Here is a 20,636-nt window from a genome sequence, read left to right on the forward strand (position 1 = left end):
GATACTGCACTCATAATGTCACAAGTTGTGTACATCAGTTGAGGGTAGAATGGTTCTTGTCTAATTGGCCAAAGGTTAGCAGTCTAGTCTAAACTAGTCATCTAGTCCCCCTCTGTAATCAGTGGTGAAATCCTGGTAGATCCAGAAGTGATTCATTCCTCGTACCCAAATGTAAAGATGGGATGACTCACTGGCTGCAGAAGGAGTTGCTAGGGGGTTAAAGTGAGGTGAGATACATTGTGTCGCTGGTTCCTGTTCGTGCTAGCCTGCCTTCATAAGGAAGAAACACGCCTTAGCTCTACCTACAGGCTAGGCTGCATCCCCTCTGGTTTGCAGCAGGGTAGGAGCATGCACCTGGACAGCCACAGCAGCTCATGAGACAAGTCCTGGCAGGTTCAGCTGCCACAGCTGAGTCATGTGGCTGAGCCCTTAGTACCAGCATCTGTTTGTAAAACTCCCTCTGAGATGCTTCTGATACAGAGAATCGTGACTTGGGAAGGTTGGGAGTGCTTTTGAAAAGTTACACCATTTCAAATAGCTCAAGTTGTTACCAAGTATCTTAGCACCCACTCTTCTTGACTGCAGTGTCACATGGCTTTTTCTAGTTGCAATTACTACTGGTAATTTATTTATTAAACACACTCATAATCTTTGAGTTTGAAAAGCAGAACATCATACAAAGCTGATATCTAGTCCTTACAACATCATTAAAATGATTCTTACATTAGCTTTCTTTTACCTCAGAAGCTCATCAGATATATCAGATCAATCCAACTAGGTTAAGGAACCCAAATAGTCTGTATGATCTATCACTTTACTCCTAACACATTTTTCTTGAATCCTCTACATGATTAAAAGTTCCATCATCCCAGCTACATCTGCTTTTCACAATCTGAGTGCTTCCCAGTTCACCTAATTTCTTGTGTTTTTAGCTTTTTAAAGAATCCTTCTCAAACTGATTTCATGTTCACCTCCTTGTTCATCTACTCTGGCTTTGCTCTTCTCATGGATTTGTTGCTATGGAGCACACCTCCCCCTGTGGAACACATCCATTTCTGTATGAATATTTTGTGTTTCCGTTGCAACATCTCATTTGATTTCACTCAGAACCACCCATGTCTACTTCCTGCTCTGATGGAATTTGTTGTCTTTGCTTTATGTTTCATTCTCGGTCATAGCGGCAAAGGTGTAATCCTGACTGGTGCAGACACCATCAGTTTGCTTCCAGCTTTGTCTTTGAGGTTAGTCACAACAAACAGAGGTACTAGGGAAGGCTGTGAAGTTTGCAGGAAATGGACATCACAGGGCTTCTACCAGGCAGTGTTTATGTTTTGCAGTCATACCCAGAACCTTGTCATGCTACATACTATACATGTACAACCAAATACAGCACTTACCCATGTCCAGACACATCACATACTGTAACTTCCTTGCAGCACTCCTACCTTCTCCACTGAACCACAAAATTAGATGAAAGCCAGACTTGGAGGAAAATGTGAAGTGGAAAACTGGTGTCATTCTGTTTCTTGTCCAGATTCAATAACTGAACAGTCCTAAATGTTTGGATGTTTTGGATCTGTATCATAAGTGTGTTTATAGAACCGTGAAAAGATTTTCTTTGAAAAGAAATATACCTAGATATACCTTGAAAAGGTATATATATATATGGAAGAATGTTGAGTAAAACCAATAGAGAACAAGTACGGGAGTCCTTGGTCAGTGTTTGTTTTAATTTAGGAATGAGCTAAATCACTTTAAGCTGGACTCAAGCTGGAAATATATATTTGTGACCTATTTAGAAAGACAAATTTAGCATCATGAGGACTATTCCTAATATTGGCCTCTGTCCTCAGGTAGAACAAGATGCTAATACAAACCACGATGATTTATTTTGTAAATAGTTGAACATCAGCAGAATGTATTTGTGATAGCTTGAGATCAAGCACACAGAGCTATAAATGGGGATTTTAGACAAAGTGACCATGAAAGAAAGCCATCCTGTTGGGTAGTGCATAAGACTCTGTATCAATGGACAGAGAAGATGTCCTCTTACCATCCCATCACTTTGTTTCCACAATGGTTTTAGAGCAATATAAGATGACCTATGAGTGTCTGATGCTCAGGAGGAATGAGATCACGTTTCTTCCGACAGCCCAAAGTTAGTAAGGTTGTATGATCTCACTGAAACTTCAAGAAAATTGGAGCCTCCAGACTGTTATTCTGGTTTGGAGGGTTATGTTGAAGGTCTCTTCTCACAAATAACACAACTATCAGACTCTTTGTAATAACTGACATCAAGGAATGGAATCCCTGTCTCTAGCAGTGACAAAAAACAGAGACTTCACTGCTGCCACAGCAGCTGGAGGCAGCTCTAGCGGAGATCTTCTTCAGTCCAGCAGATGTCTGGAGAGCCACTACATCTTGTGTTTGCAGGTGAACCCAACAGACTGTATCACAGTTTGAAGTTGGTTGAGTTTTGTGTGTGATAAACTACTTAAAATTACTTTCTGCAGAAAATAAATGTTGAGCAAAGGCTTGTTCTCAAGAACAAGCAAGGGGCGAGGTGCATATTTCCAACAAACTCAAGAGACTCTGCTGTGCTGGTCCCCTACAGAACTGCTTCAGGTGCCTTTTTTTTTTTCTAGTCCTGCTGCTGCAAAGCTTCACCAATTTGCTTTCACTGGCCTGATGTTATTTTTATTTGGTCACACTGAAATTCTGAGGTTTAAAGTATACTTTACTGTGAAAACACTTGTGCTTTGGCACTTGATTTCACAGTAGCTGTGCTGAGAGCTCTTTGCAGACAAAGTGTCACACCACAGCTCTGAGATAAATCATCTAAAAGACCTAAAACCAGGCCAAGGATGATGTTACAAACAAGTATTAAAGAGGTAAACAATGAAAAATGATATGCTAAGTTATGCAGGAAGAGTTATGTACATTAAAAAAAAAGACTGAGGAGTTGGTCTCTGACCTAGTAAGACTCTGCTTAACTATGTATGTCATTCATTTCTTCACTGCATGTTTATTTTTTGTTCCCTTGCAGTAGGACAGATAAAGATTTCCTTGAACAGAAGGATGTAAAGCCTAACTGGAAATATTATTCAGGAAAAAAAGGCTGTACAAGAATGAGGATAGATAGAAAAGTGCCTTGTGTAACATGAGTGGCACGCAAATGAGTTCATTGGAAATGTAAACACAGAAAGGGACTGTCAGAGAGGGTGTAAGATGAGCAATTCAAACTGATAATTAACTATGGAAGCGGTTTAGACTTCCTACTCATCAGTGAGAAAAACAGTGATGTAAGAAGAGGTGGGGATGAGAGGAAGGAGTAAGAGCAGCATTCCCCTTAGGGTGCTCAGTTGTACGTAAATCTTGGCTCTGGTTGGTTCACTGCTTTATGTTTATCATCACCTGATGAATTATCACGTTTTTTTGGGTAACTGTTGATGATTGCTACTCTCAAGTTCTTGCTACAGCCTACGAAAAAGAACACAAAATCCATGTTTTTGTGGGGCTTTTGCTTATGGAAGCAAACTGTGAAACCCCAACAATCAAGTGTCTCAGATATTTAATCATATTCATTGTTGAGGCAACCCAGCTACCCTAGAAATGTGCAAACTAATTTTACAGGATTTTATGTTCTTTGAAGAGCTAAACTGATTTCTGGAGATAGATATATGTAACTGACTTTGATCTGGAGGTTCCTTTTCTCTAATACTGTTTGATTTTCTGATATATCACCAGTTTTATTGGAACTTGTAAATTATCTCAATTCTCAACAGTTTTTTCGGTGGAGATCTCCACAGACTAAGCTGCCTGTTACATTATTTCCTGGAAATGAGCTGAGTAGCGCTTTCTAAACCTGTTTTATTTTCCAGGATGAGGAATTCCCCTCCTCCCCCCCACCTCTCTGCAACGCTCCAGTGAATTGAGATAGTTCCTTTTAGACTCCAGGATAAATATGGCCCAATCACTAAACCTCCCAAAAATCTGGAAGCATCTCTGCTAAGCTGTGTTTGCTTATTTGTCTGCTGTTGATATAGACTGCTCTTTGCCAAAAGCACTTTTGCAGTTCTGTGTTCAGAATGCACCAACATCTACAAAACACCTGAAAAAGGCCTTTTCCCTCTTACTACACCATTGTGGAGTTTCTTTCCAATACTTATTTGCTACCCAGAGATAAATCAAAAAAGCAGCAGTGAATCAGTAAGCTGTGGACTTTGAGGGATTGCTTGCACAAGACAGGAGCTTGCAAATACTCATTTCTGGAAGAAATCCTCTGGACTTCATAAATGTGGGACCAAGGTGCTAAGTGAAAAAGATTTAAGAATGATGTTCTCAAATGCTAAGCTGGGCTGTAGCCCAAGGTTATTCAGAGGCTATAATGGCTCCTTCCTCTCTAAGGCAGCAACACTAGCAAAGGCTTTCAGTAGGACATTAACCTCAATAGAAATGGTGACACACAAATTGTCATCTCTTTCCAGACTTGCTTTGTATCTTGCACTGACACAGGTCAAGATGAACTTGTGTGGGGAAGGCTACATGTGGATGAGGAAAAAAGTTGCTCTTGGGTTTTTGTGGAAGAGCTTAACCTGCACAGCATGCATCACTTAGCTCTACCTGCAGCATTCAAATGCTGGCCAGTGAGACACTTGTGCCTGAGCAAGTTAAACTATACTGAAATGATAGTTGTGCAGCTGTAGTTCATTGGTCTCTGATAAAAGCTCACTGCATGCATACATTATTTCTGTTGCTTTCTTCACAGAACACACGCCTAGCGAATTGGGATCACACATTGAATTCTTCCTATCGAATCCAGTCAAACAACACCTTGTTAATAAGATTCTGGAGATATATTTTTTTTCAAGCAGAACTTGAAATTGCTGTTTTGGATACTGGCTGTGGTGAATGTGGCATTGCCTGCAGCACGCTGTAGCTTCTGACAGTGATTAAAACCAAATATAATACTAAAATCTGGAAAAAAAATACTACCCTTCAGAAATAAATTGTCTATCTTTTCAGCTATACTCTTAAATGAAAAATATTAGAATACTGTGGAACAGTCATAGCCTCATATATTTCAAATTTACTGATACCGAGAGCTAACAGTTATTGTGTCATCGCCTTATAAGATTCCCTTCCCAAGCTCACCGTCAGAGGTCTGGGTATGGCCCAGGGAAGCTTTCAGATGTTCACAGTTTAATATTAGCCTCACTCACAGAGAAGTGAATCCCCTGATGAGATTCTAGCTTTCAAACAATGGAAATAGCAATATAAGAGTATACTTTTTCAGAAAAACATTAACTTTCAGAGTTAGTTTCAGGTTTTATTTGTACGCATTCAGTGGCACACTGGTTCTTTCGTAGGAATATAAACATAGCAACTTAGAAACATCTATAGATGTTCACTTCACAGGAGGTAATGACAGGACAATCTGCTCCCATGAGGAAGTTCCTGCTTAATCCCATTTGACGTAATATTTGGCCAATTTCATGAAACATGAGACCTTATATCCCTTAGAAAAGTAATATACATATTATAGAACAATCTGCATTTCTTACATATAGATTTCTGTACAATAATATTTACAATATATTCTAAAGATTACAGTCTCTATCTGATGCCTTTATTGCAAATACTTGCCTCCAGGCCATAAACCCCAGACTTTGGACCTTTTGCCTGTTACTTTACAGCCACGGACATTGCCCCTTGCCACAGCACTGGAGCACCTTGAAGTACTTGGGTGTAAATAGCAGGCAGCACCACATGCTTGTACTGCATCTGACTATTTTTGTTTACATAATTCTAGTCAAACAAAATCATTCCATTTATGACGAGTCTTTGCCCTCAGACTCAGTTTTAGGTTTCCCAGAAGACTGGAAATCCAACTTCATGGCAAGACCTTCTATTCATATCGCAATGGCCTGCTTTACCACAGCGTGTATCACTAAAGCTGACAGATCACCCCCCTGCCTCTCTTCCAAACAGGAAAAAATAAAAATCTTGAGCATTTTGGGGGCAAAAAGACAGATACTAATATCAGTAAGTTTTTCTCATTTTGAGGGATTTGACTGAAAGACCCAGCAAGAGGAAGGAAAAGCCTTTACATGTAACAGTCACGGGAGCAGAATGAAGCCCAGAGCTGTCACTCTTTGGAAAAAGCATGAAATTACCCACGTCCAAAATGTAAGGAGGAAGACAGACTGTCATCTATTGCTGTTCCAATATACTGGGAAAGGTAGGTTATTAGCTTGCACAAAAAGTATTATTAAATAAAAGGAATTTATAGCTTATCAAGGAGAGATCTCAGGTAGGTCCACATCATCTCTGAAGTGAAATGATACCTGGGAAACCTTGGAGTTCCTATCAGTTTGAACAAAGACAGGGAAATTTTGCCATGTATCAATATGGAAAGGAATCACAATCCCACTGAACTACTCACAAAGACAAAAAGGGGGGGTAAAAAAATATTCAGAATGGGGACAGTTCTGATTTCAATAACCTTTGTCATAAAACCTTCATCAATTTTGAGAAAAGCTGACATTCAGTACTTTGAAGCAAATTAAACATAATCCTTCCTGACACTGAAAACTCGTGATCTTTCACTCTAATTTTCAAAAGTTGCTCGATTGAAAGAGTAAAACCAAACAGACGTTTGAAAGTGAAACAAAAAATTTCCCTGGAAACAAAACAAAACAATTCTCTTCTCATGGTGGGGCACTGGTTTGTAATGTATAAGATTTTCTTTTGCATTCTGAGCTGTCTACAGTCATCTATGTTTTCAAAAAAAAGCAGTCCTTAGCTCTGACAGATGCATATAAATATTTATGTGGTACAGCACCTTGCAAAGTGAGCACGAAATGAACAGATACATCAGATTGTGTTCCTGTCTAATAAACCTAGACTGTGTCTCTTAAAAACCTGCACCTTAAGTGCATAAATCTTATCTTATTAGCAGCATCTTTGGAGTTTTCTGCAAGTCACCTTTAAATAATGTAACAAATACAAACAGAAAGTTCATTATTTAACAAAAATATCCTTATGTACTACATTCCCTTTAAGTTTCCAGAAGCTCAGTCATGCCAACTATCTGGTTTTCTCCCAAATGGAAAGTGAGTTCAGCAATTTTTTTAATGTGGGCTACTTATCTGTCTATCTCGACAACTTCAGACATGTACATCTTAGTACATAACGCTAGAAAATGAAGACAAATGCCCTGCATTCCCAAAACACTTGCTATAATTGAGAATTAACTATCCAGGGACTGGTGAGCATATTTAAAACATATGGAAATGCAACTCAGATGATCTTGCTGTGAATTTAATTGATGTCAACTAAACCACCTGATGAGTGCTTCGAGGGCAACTCTTCCAGCATACAACACTGGCACAGATTAAAATAGACAGTCATTCCTTCTACCACCAATGTGTTTTTTTCAGTCCTTGATGCTTGCCTTCAACCTTTCTGCTCCTCCAGAGGCATTTATTAAGAGAAGCAAACACTTGACAAACCACAGCTTGAGCTTGGCAACCACTCAGCTGCACTGGCTGCTGTTTTGGGCCAGGAGAGGTAGTGGGGAGAGCTGCTGTACTATGGGCAGGAGGAATGCAGAGAATGAAAGCTGGTCTTTCTGAACTTCTCACACATGGCCTGGTGGCCATAAAAGCAGCACATCATGTCCATAACACACAGTAAACTTTTAAGATCTCTGAGACTCTCAGGTCAAGTCACCATTAGGCCGGTGGGACAGCTATCACAGGTGGGCATTGGTGTGACTGCAGGTCAGCTGGCTTTAGCTTTGATTGGGGTTTTATCTTGCATTTTTTTAGTGGTTTGGAATGTCCACAAATAAATGCTTTGGTGCAAGAAATTTTCTAGTGAGCTATGACAGGTTGGGGTAAATGTTTGAGGCACTGACAGAAAATTTTGTGAGTTATTGTAGGGGCCTTGTTCAGTACATTGATGATTCAAAGTATTTTTAATCAGCTTTTGAAACATTTTAGCTCAGCTAGTCCAATTGAAGCATATCAAGTAAGGTGCTGTCTACATTGGATGTCTCACCCCATTAGGATATTCAGTTGGCATGGGTACTCCAGACGCATACTAGGGAAGTGTGGCCTTACATAGCCTGGGATAGAGTTTCCTAAAGTGTTTCTGTAAGTCCACTACTCACTCACAGTGCATAACATTAAAGGTGTTAAACCACAAGCTGCCAAACCTTGCAATGTTTGCAATGTCAGAGTCAAAAACGTATTGGCAGCAAAGTGGAGGAAGCTATGTACTTGTGAATTGTACAGTTCTGCAGCAAGGCAGTAACAATGTCAAGTTCTGCCTCATTTTTGACTACCTGTTTCTTGGAACCATTCTCATGAAAGGATTTTGGACAGGGTTTTAAAGGTTATTCCTCCCCACTGGCCGAACAAGCTGTGTCATAAAGCAAAGTAGATGGATACAAGGTACTCCATTTTGGCTTGAATACATCAGAGAAAGAGAGGCTTGGCAGGGATTTGGCTTAAAGCATGTTTGCCAGGTGTCCCAGATAAAGCTGATATAGTTAGTCCTCACCAGCTAACAAACAACAGTCCAATGATATCAGGATGAGCCCTGGTCAAACAGTCCTGTTAAGACTGAGCCTTTGAACGTCCAGGTGGAGCCTGTCTGCCTGCAAGGAAACGCCTGACCCAGAGGTCATTGTCCCTTCATTCCCACTTTCTCCTCCCATCCCTGTTGACAAATCCATTGCTGGAAAGAGACGGGTGCAGAACATAGACCTTCTTCCTGTCAGGCGTCCTGGGGTGGGCAGCTTACGCTGAATAGCATCATGGATGGCAGCTGCTGTTGTGCTGCGCTTATCCAGGAGCTTTTGTTTCTTACTGCCTCTCTGAGGCACAGGTCACAACCTCTGCGTGTCATCACCTTCTTGGACACCCCTGAGCTTGTGACAAGAGTGAAGCTGCCAGGGAAAGGAGGAGGGAGTAGGAGACAAAACCAAAATACTATACTTGGACAACTTGGTCATGAGCCAGAGGAGGGAAGAGTTTCTTCTTGTCTCTGGTTTTGTTCAACTTCCAAGTCAAGGATTCTGAAGAAAGAGGGGGGAAAAAAAGTGTCAATATATATTTATCACATCAGACAAGCATCAGGTGATACTCTAAAGCTTTTATTCAGCTGCTTATGATTATTTTCAACATAGTAAATTCCCTTTTCAGGAGACGTCCACTTGAATAATGAACATCCATTTAAGAACAGTGCTGAAACTCAAGGCTGAATAATCTTGATTCACACCAGGCAGGAAGACACAAAGTGAGACACCTCTGAGCAGGAATGACAGAGAAAGGAGCTCAACCACAGAGGTGACTCCTGGCAACAGCCCACCAAGAAGCAGCAACGCTCACCTCACCAAAGACCTTGGTTTCCTGAAGATCACAACCCACACTCAGGCTCTGCAATCATCACTCCAATGAAATGTATTAGGGAACCTGATCTTTTACTGTTTTACTTACATAGTGCCCCAACAGGTTCTGGAGAACTCATGAAAAATTAAAGGAAGAGCTCATAAAACATGAATGGGATGATCACCAGCCCATAAAAGCCCTCTAGATCTTGAAAAGTGTTTTACATGTAATGAATGCTGGATTTTAGAAAACAAGTTTATGCCTCTTTTGCCAAAGAGGATGCAACAATTTTCAAGCCTTGAAGGACGTGCCTGGGAGTGTCAGGAAGAGTACATCATTCCTTCAGAGCCAAATATGTGGATATAATGAAAACACATCTAACTTGATGCTGCATTGTCAGACAAAGCTTTAGACTGAAAGAAAATACGAACATTTGATCAGCGGGACAGGACTCATCTTTCAAGCTTATGGTGACAACTCTCAGCTTAAATTCTTCCCAGTAAATGTAATATCTAACTTCAGGTAGCTCAGTTACTCTTGTTCTTTACTGTGTGTGCTGTGTACAGGTTTTTTTTTACTGAGCTTTCTGGTTCTATACCCTAACGTGCAAATATGTTCTCAGTTTTCAGAAATTATCCTGGAAGCAATCATAGCCCTACTGCTGAGGTCTATCAGCTGAGAGTGAGACCCAAGTATGCTTAAAATTAGGTTTATATTAGGGACCCTATGGATTAGTGACTCCAAGGATGCCAGAAATTTTGGTGCCAGAGGAAACTGTTGCCACTGTAAAGCATTCCCTTGTTCCAGGTATTAAAATTATTGCCGGATGACCACAGACTTGAATAAACTTGCTCTTTACTTCATGGAGATCTTTTCACCACCCTGTTAGGCTGCATGTTGTGAACTGTCATTTTGCCTTAGATGTTAAAAAACAAAATCATTCACCAAGCCTATGTGAGGTCACCCTGTCTCAGCTGCTGGAAAAGACCTTCATCCCTCCTGCCCTTGCCTTTGCCCTGAAGCCTCTCCTCTGCAGACTGCATGCTCCCTGGGGTGGTCACTGGGAGCTCCCGACCCAGCTGCAACGTTGGATAAGCTTAGTAACCATGCACATGGATGGGGAATGGGCCAACTGCTCCCTCCGGAGCTGGCTCTGCAGTGACAGCTGCGGTTCTGCCCCTTGACCCTACCTCCAGCAAGGGCTTTCAGGAGAAAACAGGCTTTTATTCTGTTTTCCTTCATGGGAATGTGGCTGCTGTTTGCAGGGAAATCTGCCTTCCATCCTCTGTGCTTAGCAAGGCCAGCAGCTGCAACAAACTCCACAAACCATCACCTGCATCATCTTGTTTTGTGTATCTCCCTGTCCTTTTATAATAGAAGGATGAGTTAGGAGAAATAATTAGCTCAGGAGAGCCCTTTCTTCTCTCTCTCTAAGGTAATTTGGGCAAGGATCTGTCACATACTCATACTTCTTTAGGCTGTCAGCCAGATACCTGGCGACCGTTCTTACCTACAAGGGCTTGAAATGCTTGTTTGAAAATGGCTCTCTCTCTTGCCCTTCCTCCTTCTTCAACTTTCAGGAAGAAAACAGGTTTTAAAAAAAATTATAACTTTTAAAGGTGATCCAAATTTGACATATTTTCAATTAAGTAAATGGATTTTTGCATTATATAGATTAAAGGAATCGGGAGTGACAGCCCCACATCCACGTAGGGAAAAGGCTCAAGCGCTACCTTTCACCATGTTCATAAGGCCCACATGTTCTCATCAACAGCTGTATCTACACTAAGTGATGTTCCTCTCACGCACCAATTACGACCTGTCAGAAAATATACATGTAAAGCTTCATATCAAGACCACTCATGCAATTTTTAAACACCATCCTGTAAGCTGTGGTACTTATCCTAAGAGCTTCATGTACTGGATGGAGAAAGAACTCCTATTTCATCAATACCAAAGGCTCCGTCAATACAGTTGTTTTTCAGGAGATCAGATGCAAAATATACACCGCTTTTATCAAAGCCAGGATACTGGCTTTTACCAGGGCCGAATTTGTTCTGCCTCTGTCTGTGAAGCAATTGATTTCCAAGCCTAGATGCCACACATTTGCATTAATCACCTTTAGTTTAAAACAGTGAAGTACCTCTCTAAACAAGGCAAACTGCACAACTGACTTCCAGCTACCAGCTGTCAAACCACACAGCAAAACCCACCACAGGGGAGCAAAATCCACTACAGCTAAATAGGACAGAACACTTAAAGCTTGTGAAATGCTGTGGAGTCACCCTGGGCAAACTTGCATGGTCCCAACAGAAAGCTGTGGCGAAAATAAGATTGGTACCAGAAGCACTGACTCAGATTTGCTTTCCCAAAACTTTGGGAATGCCTATCTATGTGCAAAAGGGAGAGTAAAAGTAAGGAGGGGAAAACTGTAGCAGTACAGTATAAATACAGTGTACTCCTAATTAGTAATAGTTTCAGTTTAGTCTATTATCTAAGCAATTGTAATTAAGGGTTAAATGCTTTTCTAAGGTGTTTTGTTTGTTCATTTTTTCCCTACCACTTAATACAGCAGAAATTAGAGGAAAAGAGCTATTTACAAAACAGGAACCTGCTATGGGCAGACATCCCTCATAGACACAGACTCTTTAACTCCATGAGGGGAGGTCTGATCTAAATCTGGCAAGCTGCACGCGTTTATTTGTTTGTATTTTGTTTTTTGGTAACATCACAGATTTCTGCTCGGCGAAAAGGCCACACTGGAACATGTAGCATATGAAATACCTCTTCCTTCAGCCCCTCAGGAAAAGATGAAACTAAGCAAAGCAAACTGCTCACTAAAGAGGAAAGAGAAATACACAAACGGACAGGGCGAGGCTTTGCACACACCTTGAGTTCACTAGGCTGCAACGCACGTTGAAAGAAGCCATCACGCCAGTTCCTGGATCATCTTGTTTGTCTCCTTGGCTTTCTTACACGTGTACAGCCATTTGATTATCCGAGCGTTGCGCTCAATCACGGAGGTGCTGCTCGGGACCTGCTCTGTGAGTTCATCCTCCAGCAGCCCCTCGTCCCCGCTGTACCTCGTGAAGTCGCTCTCGGATGTTGCCACACTGATGCTGCGGATCTTGAAGGAGACGTTGTCGGACACCACGGAGAAGTTCTCTCTCCCGAGATCCTCGATGACCTCCTGCTCCAGGCCACAGTACTTGAAAAATGTATCAAACTCAGAGAAGGACTTGGAGTAGCGAGAGCTTATGTCTGACTGAGAGCGATGGAGACCTCTCCTCTTCACCTCTTTGACCTCCTCAGGAGGTACACTCAGTTTTGGGGGTCTCTCATGCTCTTTTGCACATACCCCTGGGGCTTCCGTGCTCACAGCAATGCTTTGCTCCTCTCCACGGCTGCTCTGCTCACGGTCATCAACTTTTGCCAAGAGAGGCTCACTGCTCTCAGTGGCTGCGCTGTCCTCCATGACTCTGGGCATCCCAGGAGAAGCCAGTTGCTTCTCCTTTACAGACCCCTGGAAGATCCTCCTCACTAAGCTCCCCCGTGAGCTGTCCTGGCTTTGACCTCTCCCGAACTCGCATTTCTGGCGGTAAATCACAAGGGAATCCGGCCGCACCTGCCTCCTGGGAGTGCCGCGCCGGGCTATGGGGGGGCCGTGCTGCAGAGGGGCACGGCAACCGTACACCGCCTTCGCCAGCTCCAGCGGCTTCGCGCCCTTCCCTCTGACAAAGTCCCTGCTGACGTTTTTACTCTCCACCGAGCAGGTCTCGCTGCTGCTCTCCGAGGCCGAGCTAAGCACGATGACGGGCTCCTGCTTGGTGCTGATGACCTGCTGGCTTTTTACGTACTTGGCCTTATCGGCCGCCAGCCTCTCCACGGCACTCCTCCTGCCCGGGCTGCCTGCCTCCATCTGCCGCCGCAGGTACTCGGGACCCTTGTTGAGGAGGCGCAGGGTGAGGGCGGAGTGGAGGTCCGGGATGGCGTGCATTCTCACGGCCCGGGAGAGTTCTGTTGGCATAGCAGTTCCAGGGACGCGGATCCCGCTTCCAGTCCTGGGAGGGAGTAAAGTGAAAGAAAAAGTCAAATCGGGCAGGAAACGAGCCAGAAGCAGAAGCACAGAGCGGGACGGCCGCCCGCCACACCGCTTCCCGAGCCGCGCTGCCTCGCCCCCGCCGCCGTCGGGCCGCCCCGCGCACCCGCCCCGCGCCGCCCCGCGCCGCCCCGCGCCGCCCCGCGCACCCGCCCCGCGCCGCCCCGCGCCGCCCCGCGCCGCCCCGCCGGCCGGGGACAGCCAATCCGCTGTGCCGGCGCCGGGACACTCGCACACCGCCGCCCGAGCCCACCCGAGACGGGCGCAGTCGCACGACCGGGCACCGGCGTCGGCGGCGGGAGCGCGGGGCGCGGTGGGCGCGGCCACCACCTCAGAAGCCCCTTCTCCCCGGCTGCCTCCGGGGGACAGGTTCAGGGCCTGACCTGGCGGAGCACGGGCGCAGCTTTCCCCGGGGGCCACCCCTCCCTTGGCAGCCGCGGCCAGACGCGGCGTCCCGCGGGTTTGGGCACTGGAACGTACTGGGGGCTGTGTCGAGGGGCGCTGCAGACGGCGTCACGGCTGGGATGGGCATTGACTCGGGCGTCCAACGTGCTGCCGGAACGCGGTGCGGGGTGTGCGAGCCGCGGGGCGGGTGGGCGGCAGCCGCGGTGGCTGCAGCCGCCGCAAGCAGCATCCCGCCCGTCCCGGGGCCGCCGGCACGCCGGTGCGACATCTGTTCCGGCCGCGCGTCGCAGAACGGCGTCACCTTGAAATACGTATTCAAAGCCTTAGCCCCTCGGACACACAGGACACATTTCCAAAGCGGCAGAATTCTCGTCTGAGGCGGGTGGGCAGTTCTGAGCGGGCAGGCAGTTCTGAGCGGGCAGGACCGAGCCACTGGTTGTAATCTAAACACTCGCAAATTAGTCACGTAGGTCACAGGTAATCACCTGGGGCAGGCTCAGCGTCCAACTTTTACTCATGTGATGTCATATATCTCCTCCATTGTCACTTAACAACGAATTTATAGATAAGTTTTCTCCTTAAATAGAAAACAAAAGCTGGTTTATATTTAGAAGTTTCCTCACTCATAGCTGGGTTTGGTTTTTATTTTTTTAGCTGTCTATTCTGTGGGATTATAATATCAGAATGCTTTGAGATGATCAGCTCATACTTGATCTTCACAATCACTGAGTTGTAGCAAGCAAGTTTGTGGAGAGAGAGGTGGGCTACAGGCCGCCCTGACCTTGTTGTGAAGTTTCAAGATACACTACTTTGCCACCAGGAACAATTTTGCTCTTGGCTGTGTGGCTGGAGAAGAAACATATTAGGCATCATTAGTGTCAAGAAATTGTTGGTCAGACGTTATGCCTCCTTTTCCACCCCTTGGGAGCAAGTGGGGGGGCCTGGGCATTTCTGGGGTGTGAAACTGATTTGCTTTGGAGTGAGAAAGCAACAGCTTTTGTGCTGATACTGAAAGCAGGGCTGCCTAGACAGCCCTGCTATGCTGCCTGCACCCAGACTCTGCTCAATCGAAGGGTCAAGCCTTGCAAGTGGCACCAACATTATTCAGGCATAAGAGGGTACAAAATACTGAAGTATGTCCTGATCAGCTGGGTTTTCAGTGGAGCTGCACTCCTCTGGGCCAATACCTGCTTTTGTGGGTTTATTTCCATGGTTTCTGTGTGCTATCAGAACTGTGCTGTGGTTCATAATGTCATAGAATAGTTTGGGTTGGAGGGGACCTTAAAGATCATCTAGTCCAAACCCTCCTGCAATGAGCAGGGACATCTTCAGCTAGATCAGGTTGCTCCATCCAGCCTAACCTTGAATGTTTCCAGGGATGGGGCATCTACTACGTCTCTGATGGACCTGTTCCAGTGTTTCTCCACCTCATAAAAAATGTCTTCCTTATATCCAATCTGAATCTACCGTCTTTTAATTTAAAACCACTGGGTTTTAAAAACCTTGGGTTATTACCCAAGGGCCCATGGACTACATGGTCCAACTTCCTGAACACATTGTAGGGCACTGTGTGGTCATTTTTGAGCATTATGAGCATGAAGTGATTTTGTCTTTGCGCTCAATACAAAGCATAATCTTCAGTCACGCTGAAAGTGCTGGCCACATTTTAGCCTACTGCCCTGGACAAGCCCAGCAGACTTGGGTGAGAGGTTCTCACTGTCACAAACTCTTACCTTAGGGTAAGAGTTTGGGTGAGCTCTTCAGTGAAGACCTGCTTACAAAAACACAGAATAGAAATATTCTTTTGCCAGCATGGTTCTACAACTAGTTTTCCCCTTAATTTTACATCCTCTTTGTTCCCAGACATATAGGTCTGAACTCCAGAAGTCTCTTAACATATTTCTGCTTGTTGGCAGCAAGGTTCCTACATGGGATACTTGTCTGATTCAGGACTGAAACTTGGAACATACCTTGAGATCCTGCAGACTGAAATTCCTGTGGATGTGTAGAATGGGTACATTTTTTGAGAAAGGGCTTTTCTTCTTCTACAGATATACATGTAGACCTGGTTCACATAACAGCTTACCTAAAAATTAATATCTTCAGAAACTGAGACGTAGTGATAAAAGCATAAGCACAATTGATTACTGATGAGCCCTTCTGCATTGAAGTAGATCATACACAGATGTGTAAGAGTGTAGTTAATATCATTACATATTTAAATGCTTCACAGAAGGCTGGGCTTATAGACCAGGCTAATTTCTTCTATGAGTGTTAGCAATAAGCTAATGGACATGATGAAGTTAGTAATGACATTAAGGTTTCATTCCATCCCCATGTTGAAAAAATTGTCTTAATTTTTTCCTTCAACTTTTCCCTTTGAGCTCTGTGACACTGCATAATGTAACAACATATGTTCATTTTAATTCACATTCGTTCCAATTTCTTGTACCTTGTACCTCTGTGCTTTAAGAACCTTCAAAAAAAATCTCAGATGTGATTTCTTTGCATTCATTTGAAATAATGAGAAGAATGAATATACATGAGTATCAGTAAGAGCATTGGTATTAAGGAACTCCATTTCTTTATCAAAACTGGATTTTTGCTTCTTGGAGCATGCAAAAGCCACTAGCCAGAGGAGATATTATATAGTTTTGTTACTGGACAATAGCTTTGACTTTAGAGTTGGTATACAAAAACAATTGAAAAAAAACCCAACTGTTTTACGTTTTAAGAAAAATGTTTTTCAATATAAAAAAACAAAAGAGACATTTTCCTTTCACTTTAAATGTCCTAGGTTTTGAAGGCGTATGTGAAAGACAAATCTGGACAGTTTTGATAGGACATTTTTCTTTTTGAATCAATTTCCTCTCACTGACAAAGGAAAATGTGGGGTTTTATTTTCCACAACGTGCACGTCACAAGAAATTTCTCATGAAAAATCACAACAGCCCTTTTCAGCTGACTTTTTTGACAAGTGAGATCCTTCTCCCTGAAAATTCTGGGTGTTGATAACAACATTTAAAATGTGAGAAGAATCTTCTCAGGATCAGAAAACATTGTGAGTAACAAAATTTTTCAACTTTGTCCCCCTCGTTGATAAGATACATTAATATAGCAGCTGCACAGTTATGTGATATTTTAAGTACATTTAGGTCATGTATTTATGAACTTAGATACATTTAAGTTTAAAGCATGTTTATGTAATTTAAAATATATCTATATATCTTGGAATTAGCATTTATGGATACACTCTTACAATGTTAAAAGAAGAGACTCATTGTGTTTTGTCTTTTTGGAAAGCAGAGTGAAATGTAGCATTTCATGAGAGCCCCAAGCTAACCAGCTTTGCCCCTGGTCCAGCACAGGCTTGCAAACAATAAAATGGAAATAAAAACAAGCACAGCAGCACCCATCCCTCAGCTTGTTAGGTGGCATCAATCTCTCTCTGGCATCGGTACATTAGGCAAAGGTAAGAGACGCAAATTATGTACACACTAAGCCTCAGCTGACACCATGTGTTTTCCCACGGAAGGGGAGCTTTACAAAACACCTCTGAGTCAGTCGACATTTACAGTTGTCGTTAAATATAATGCAGCTGAATTTTCTGTAGGGTAAGATACACCAGTTTTCACTCTGCACTAATGAGAGATGTGTCCAGGGCACATTTTTCCTGCTGCTGGAGACTGGAAAGCCAGGAATTGAGACCTGCTGCAACGTGACTGCAGGCAAAAGGTATAATATGTGCAAAGCTGAGGTCATTGCTGTCTGCTGCTCCCACCCCATTCCTGAGTGTTAGTGACACTCCTGTGATTTACAGTGATCAAAGGGCAAAAATGAAGCAGTGGCAGGTAAAAGGTAAGGAGAAGATAGAAGGGCAGCCCAAGGCCTAACAGAAATGAGGTGCTCCCATTTGGGAGAGCTCTAACACAGTGGTGTACCAGGACTGAGGTCTCTCTTCCAGAGCAGTGCTGGACTCAGTTTCAGTGTTGCCTGAAAACAGGAATAGCCCAGATGAGAGAGTGGTTGGCTCCTGCTGTGACATACTGGGTGATGCTACTGGGTGTCCTGTTTGCTGTGCCTAGGACATGTAAAGCAGCCACAAAGTGGAAATGGACAATTTCAAACCAGCTGTCCCTAGTAGGGATGTCTCAAGCCCTTCAACGTGAAATCATTGAGGGTCAGGATTCACCCTTAGATTCATACAGTGGAAGGTACATGCATACCTGCACATCTTCAGGCAGAACTGTAAGATTCAGAGCATCTTACAGAAAAGCTTTGAATAGAGGCAGAACCACATCACTTCTGTGTCCTTTTTTAGCCTCTCCCGCCTCTGTCAGATTGCTTGGTACCCTTTCCTACCCCCATACTTCTGTGTTGTTTACTTCACTGAACAACTTAGCATCATAGTCAGAAAGCATCTTCCTCCTAAAATCAATCCAGTTTGTTCACAGTTGTCATTAGTGGCCTTTATTTTTTGATAGAATTACTTTGGAAACTCAACATGTACCACTGTCCAGGTAGAAGAACCATTATGTATCTCAACAGGACTGTGTAATTTACATCCCAGTGATTCATGTCAACGTATGGGGAGCCTTATTAGGCTCCCCATAGAAGAACAAAGAGGTGAAGAAAAGTGATGGAATTACACAATGAGAGCGAGAGATGAAAGGGAGGACAAAGGCAACATGTGTTACACCAGGCAATGCCAACGGTGAAGGTGCAAGCCATGCAATGTTCTCTTCCCCTCTTACGCCCTTTTGTCCCTGCAGTATACCTTGGCCTACACTAACTCCTCTTCTTTTCACACATCTCTGACATGCCTAACACATGTAAAAATGAAAAAAATCTAACCCAAGTTTGGTACTTAACTTATTTAAGTGTATTAAAATGGCAAGATTGAATATTTTGATCTAAAAAGACCGATCTATCTAACATGTTATCTGAGTGATGACATCCATTGGATTATGTATAAAAGTATAGGGAAGAGACAGCTTTCATGATAAAATACAGCTATGATGCTACAGAGGAAATAAATGACCTGGTTCCCTGAACAGCTCTGCTTGGTCCAGAAAGAGATGCTTTGAATTTTGAATTGAAATCCTGTGTGAGTTAATGTATGTTACACGTGTTCAAATAAACTTTTCACTCAGTAAAAGGTTCTTGCTATTGTATCTGTTGTGTATACATTGAAAAAAAAGTTCCCACAGTCTTCCTCCATAACCACAGTCATAGCTTGCAGTTGTAAAACTCCATCCCTCCATGACTGCAAAAGCCTTTACAAAACAATCAAATTTGTACACGATCACTTTGCCGAACACAGGGATGGGTCAGGGTGTTTCTTTAAGAACTTCATGCATTTTTAGGCCTCATTACAGCAGTCCATCACACTCATCAGAATATTTATCCACACTGTTTTTCTCTGGGGAAGTGCTGTTAGCCTAGTCTCATATATAGCTAGCTTTGGTCACGCAAAAGGTTTTTCGCCTAATCTAAAGCTAAAACCCATAAAAGGTTTAAAGCTAGATCCCTGTTGTTTTAGGGAATTTGATCACCTATGTGTTGCTGGGATGCTCAAAACTCTCTCTGCTGTCTTCTTGCCCTGTAGATGCCTAAAACAATCAGTGCAAAGTTTTTGCCGTTATAGAGCCAAGACATTGCAAGTCTACCCATGAGTGCAAACACTGTTGTGGTCAAGAAGTTGAGTGACTTAGCATATCCTAAGTCCTGTTAATTCCTCTGCTTATTCTCACACATAGGTGCTCTCAGAGTATACATACTAGATTAGGAAGCATATGAAACATCGCTGATTACTGGACTTCTGACAGAGGATTTCCTGTTGTCTGTTACACATCATTTGTACCTCGCTAGTTGAGGTACTCACCTGGCAAGTGTGTGAGACTGTTTTCCCTTCCCAGATTTGGAGCCAAGGTTTGGAATTAGATTTCTTGCTTCACAACACAGAAGATGTAGCGTGTGTGCTCTAGTTGTCATTCAGATTCTGCTGCTGCTAACTGTTTTATTTTGCTTGCCTAATTGGAAATTTACTGGAGACACTAGACAGAAGATATTAATTCTATAACCTAGGATCTATGCACCTACGTGAATTTTTAGGTACCCTTGTAAAGTGGCTGGATTTAAACGGAGGTTGAAAAAGTCTCATCTTCAGTGCCAATCAAGGTTTTCTCTGGGGATATGGGTTGAAATCACAACATTTAATCTAAAAATTTCATTTCTTCTGCCTTGCAGGCTGTTATAATCCCTCCCAGACTCATTTTCCATGATACAGACTTGAATTTAGAAATCAAACAGCAGGACGATATTAATATTTGAAAATCCTAGCGATATACAGAAACTGAACTACCTTCAATTTGTTCTTCAGACATTTCAACATCCTGCCAGCTTATGCAGATGTTGCCTCACTCAGTGACTGCTAGAAATCCTATTCCTTATTTATCTCTTTCATTTTCTATAGGATATATTAAATGTTTTATAGGAAGTGATGATTCGCTAAGCCAAAAATATTTATATTAAGGGAAAAAGTTTGGCACATTTTCCTTGAGAGAATGATCATGGGAGTCTTAGCACTGCATTGTTTCCCACCACAGCTGAGCATAGCTCTGCTTGCTTGTTGTGGTAGGAGAGACCCATAAAAGACTGTTGTGATCTCTGAGATGACGGCAGATGTGCATTTTCAGTGTTTGTTAAGCTCTAGTCGTGTTTTGAGTTGGTCA

The 20,636-nt window shown here is 43.1% G+C and overlaps 1 protein-coding gene across 1 annotated transcript; it reads right to left on the bottom strand.

Moving 5' to 3' along the window:
- Positions 1-5,315: 5,315 nt before the first annotated feature.
- Positions 5,316-13,570, bottom strand: FAM110C (family with sequence similarity 110 member C). The gene is made up of 2 exons (XM_061990889.1): positions 12,288-13,570; positions 5,316-9,085 (listed from the first exon to the last, which is right to left on the bottom strand). Exon 1 carries the CDS (start codon positions 13,423-13,425, stop codon positions 12,328-12,330), a length of 1,098 nt encoding a protein of 365 aa, XP_061846873.1. The 5' UTR covers positions 13,426-13,570; the 3' UTR covers positions 5,316-9,085; positions 12,288-12,327.
- Positions 13,571-20,636: the final 7,066 nt, after the last annotated feature.

Source organism: Colius striatus, chromosome 2 (assembly GCF_028858725.1).
Source record: "Colius striatus isolate bColStr4 chromosome 2, bColStr4.1.hap1, whole genome shotgun sequence".
Classification (NCBI taxonomy): Eukaryota; Metazoa; Chordata; class Aves; order Coliiformes; family Coliidae; genus Colius; species Colius striatus.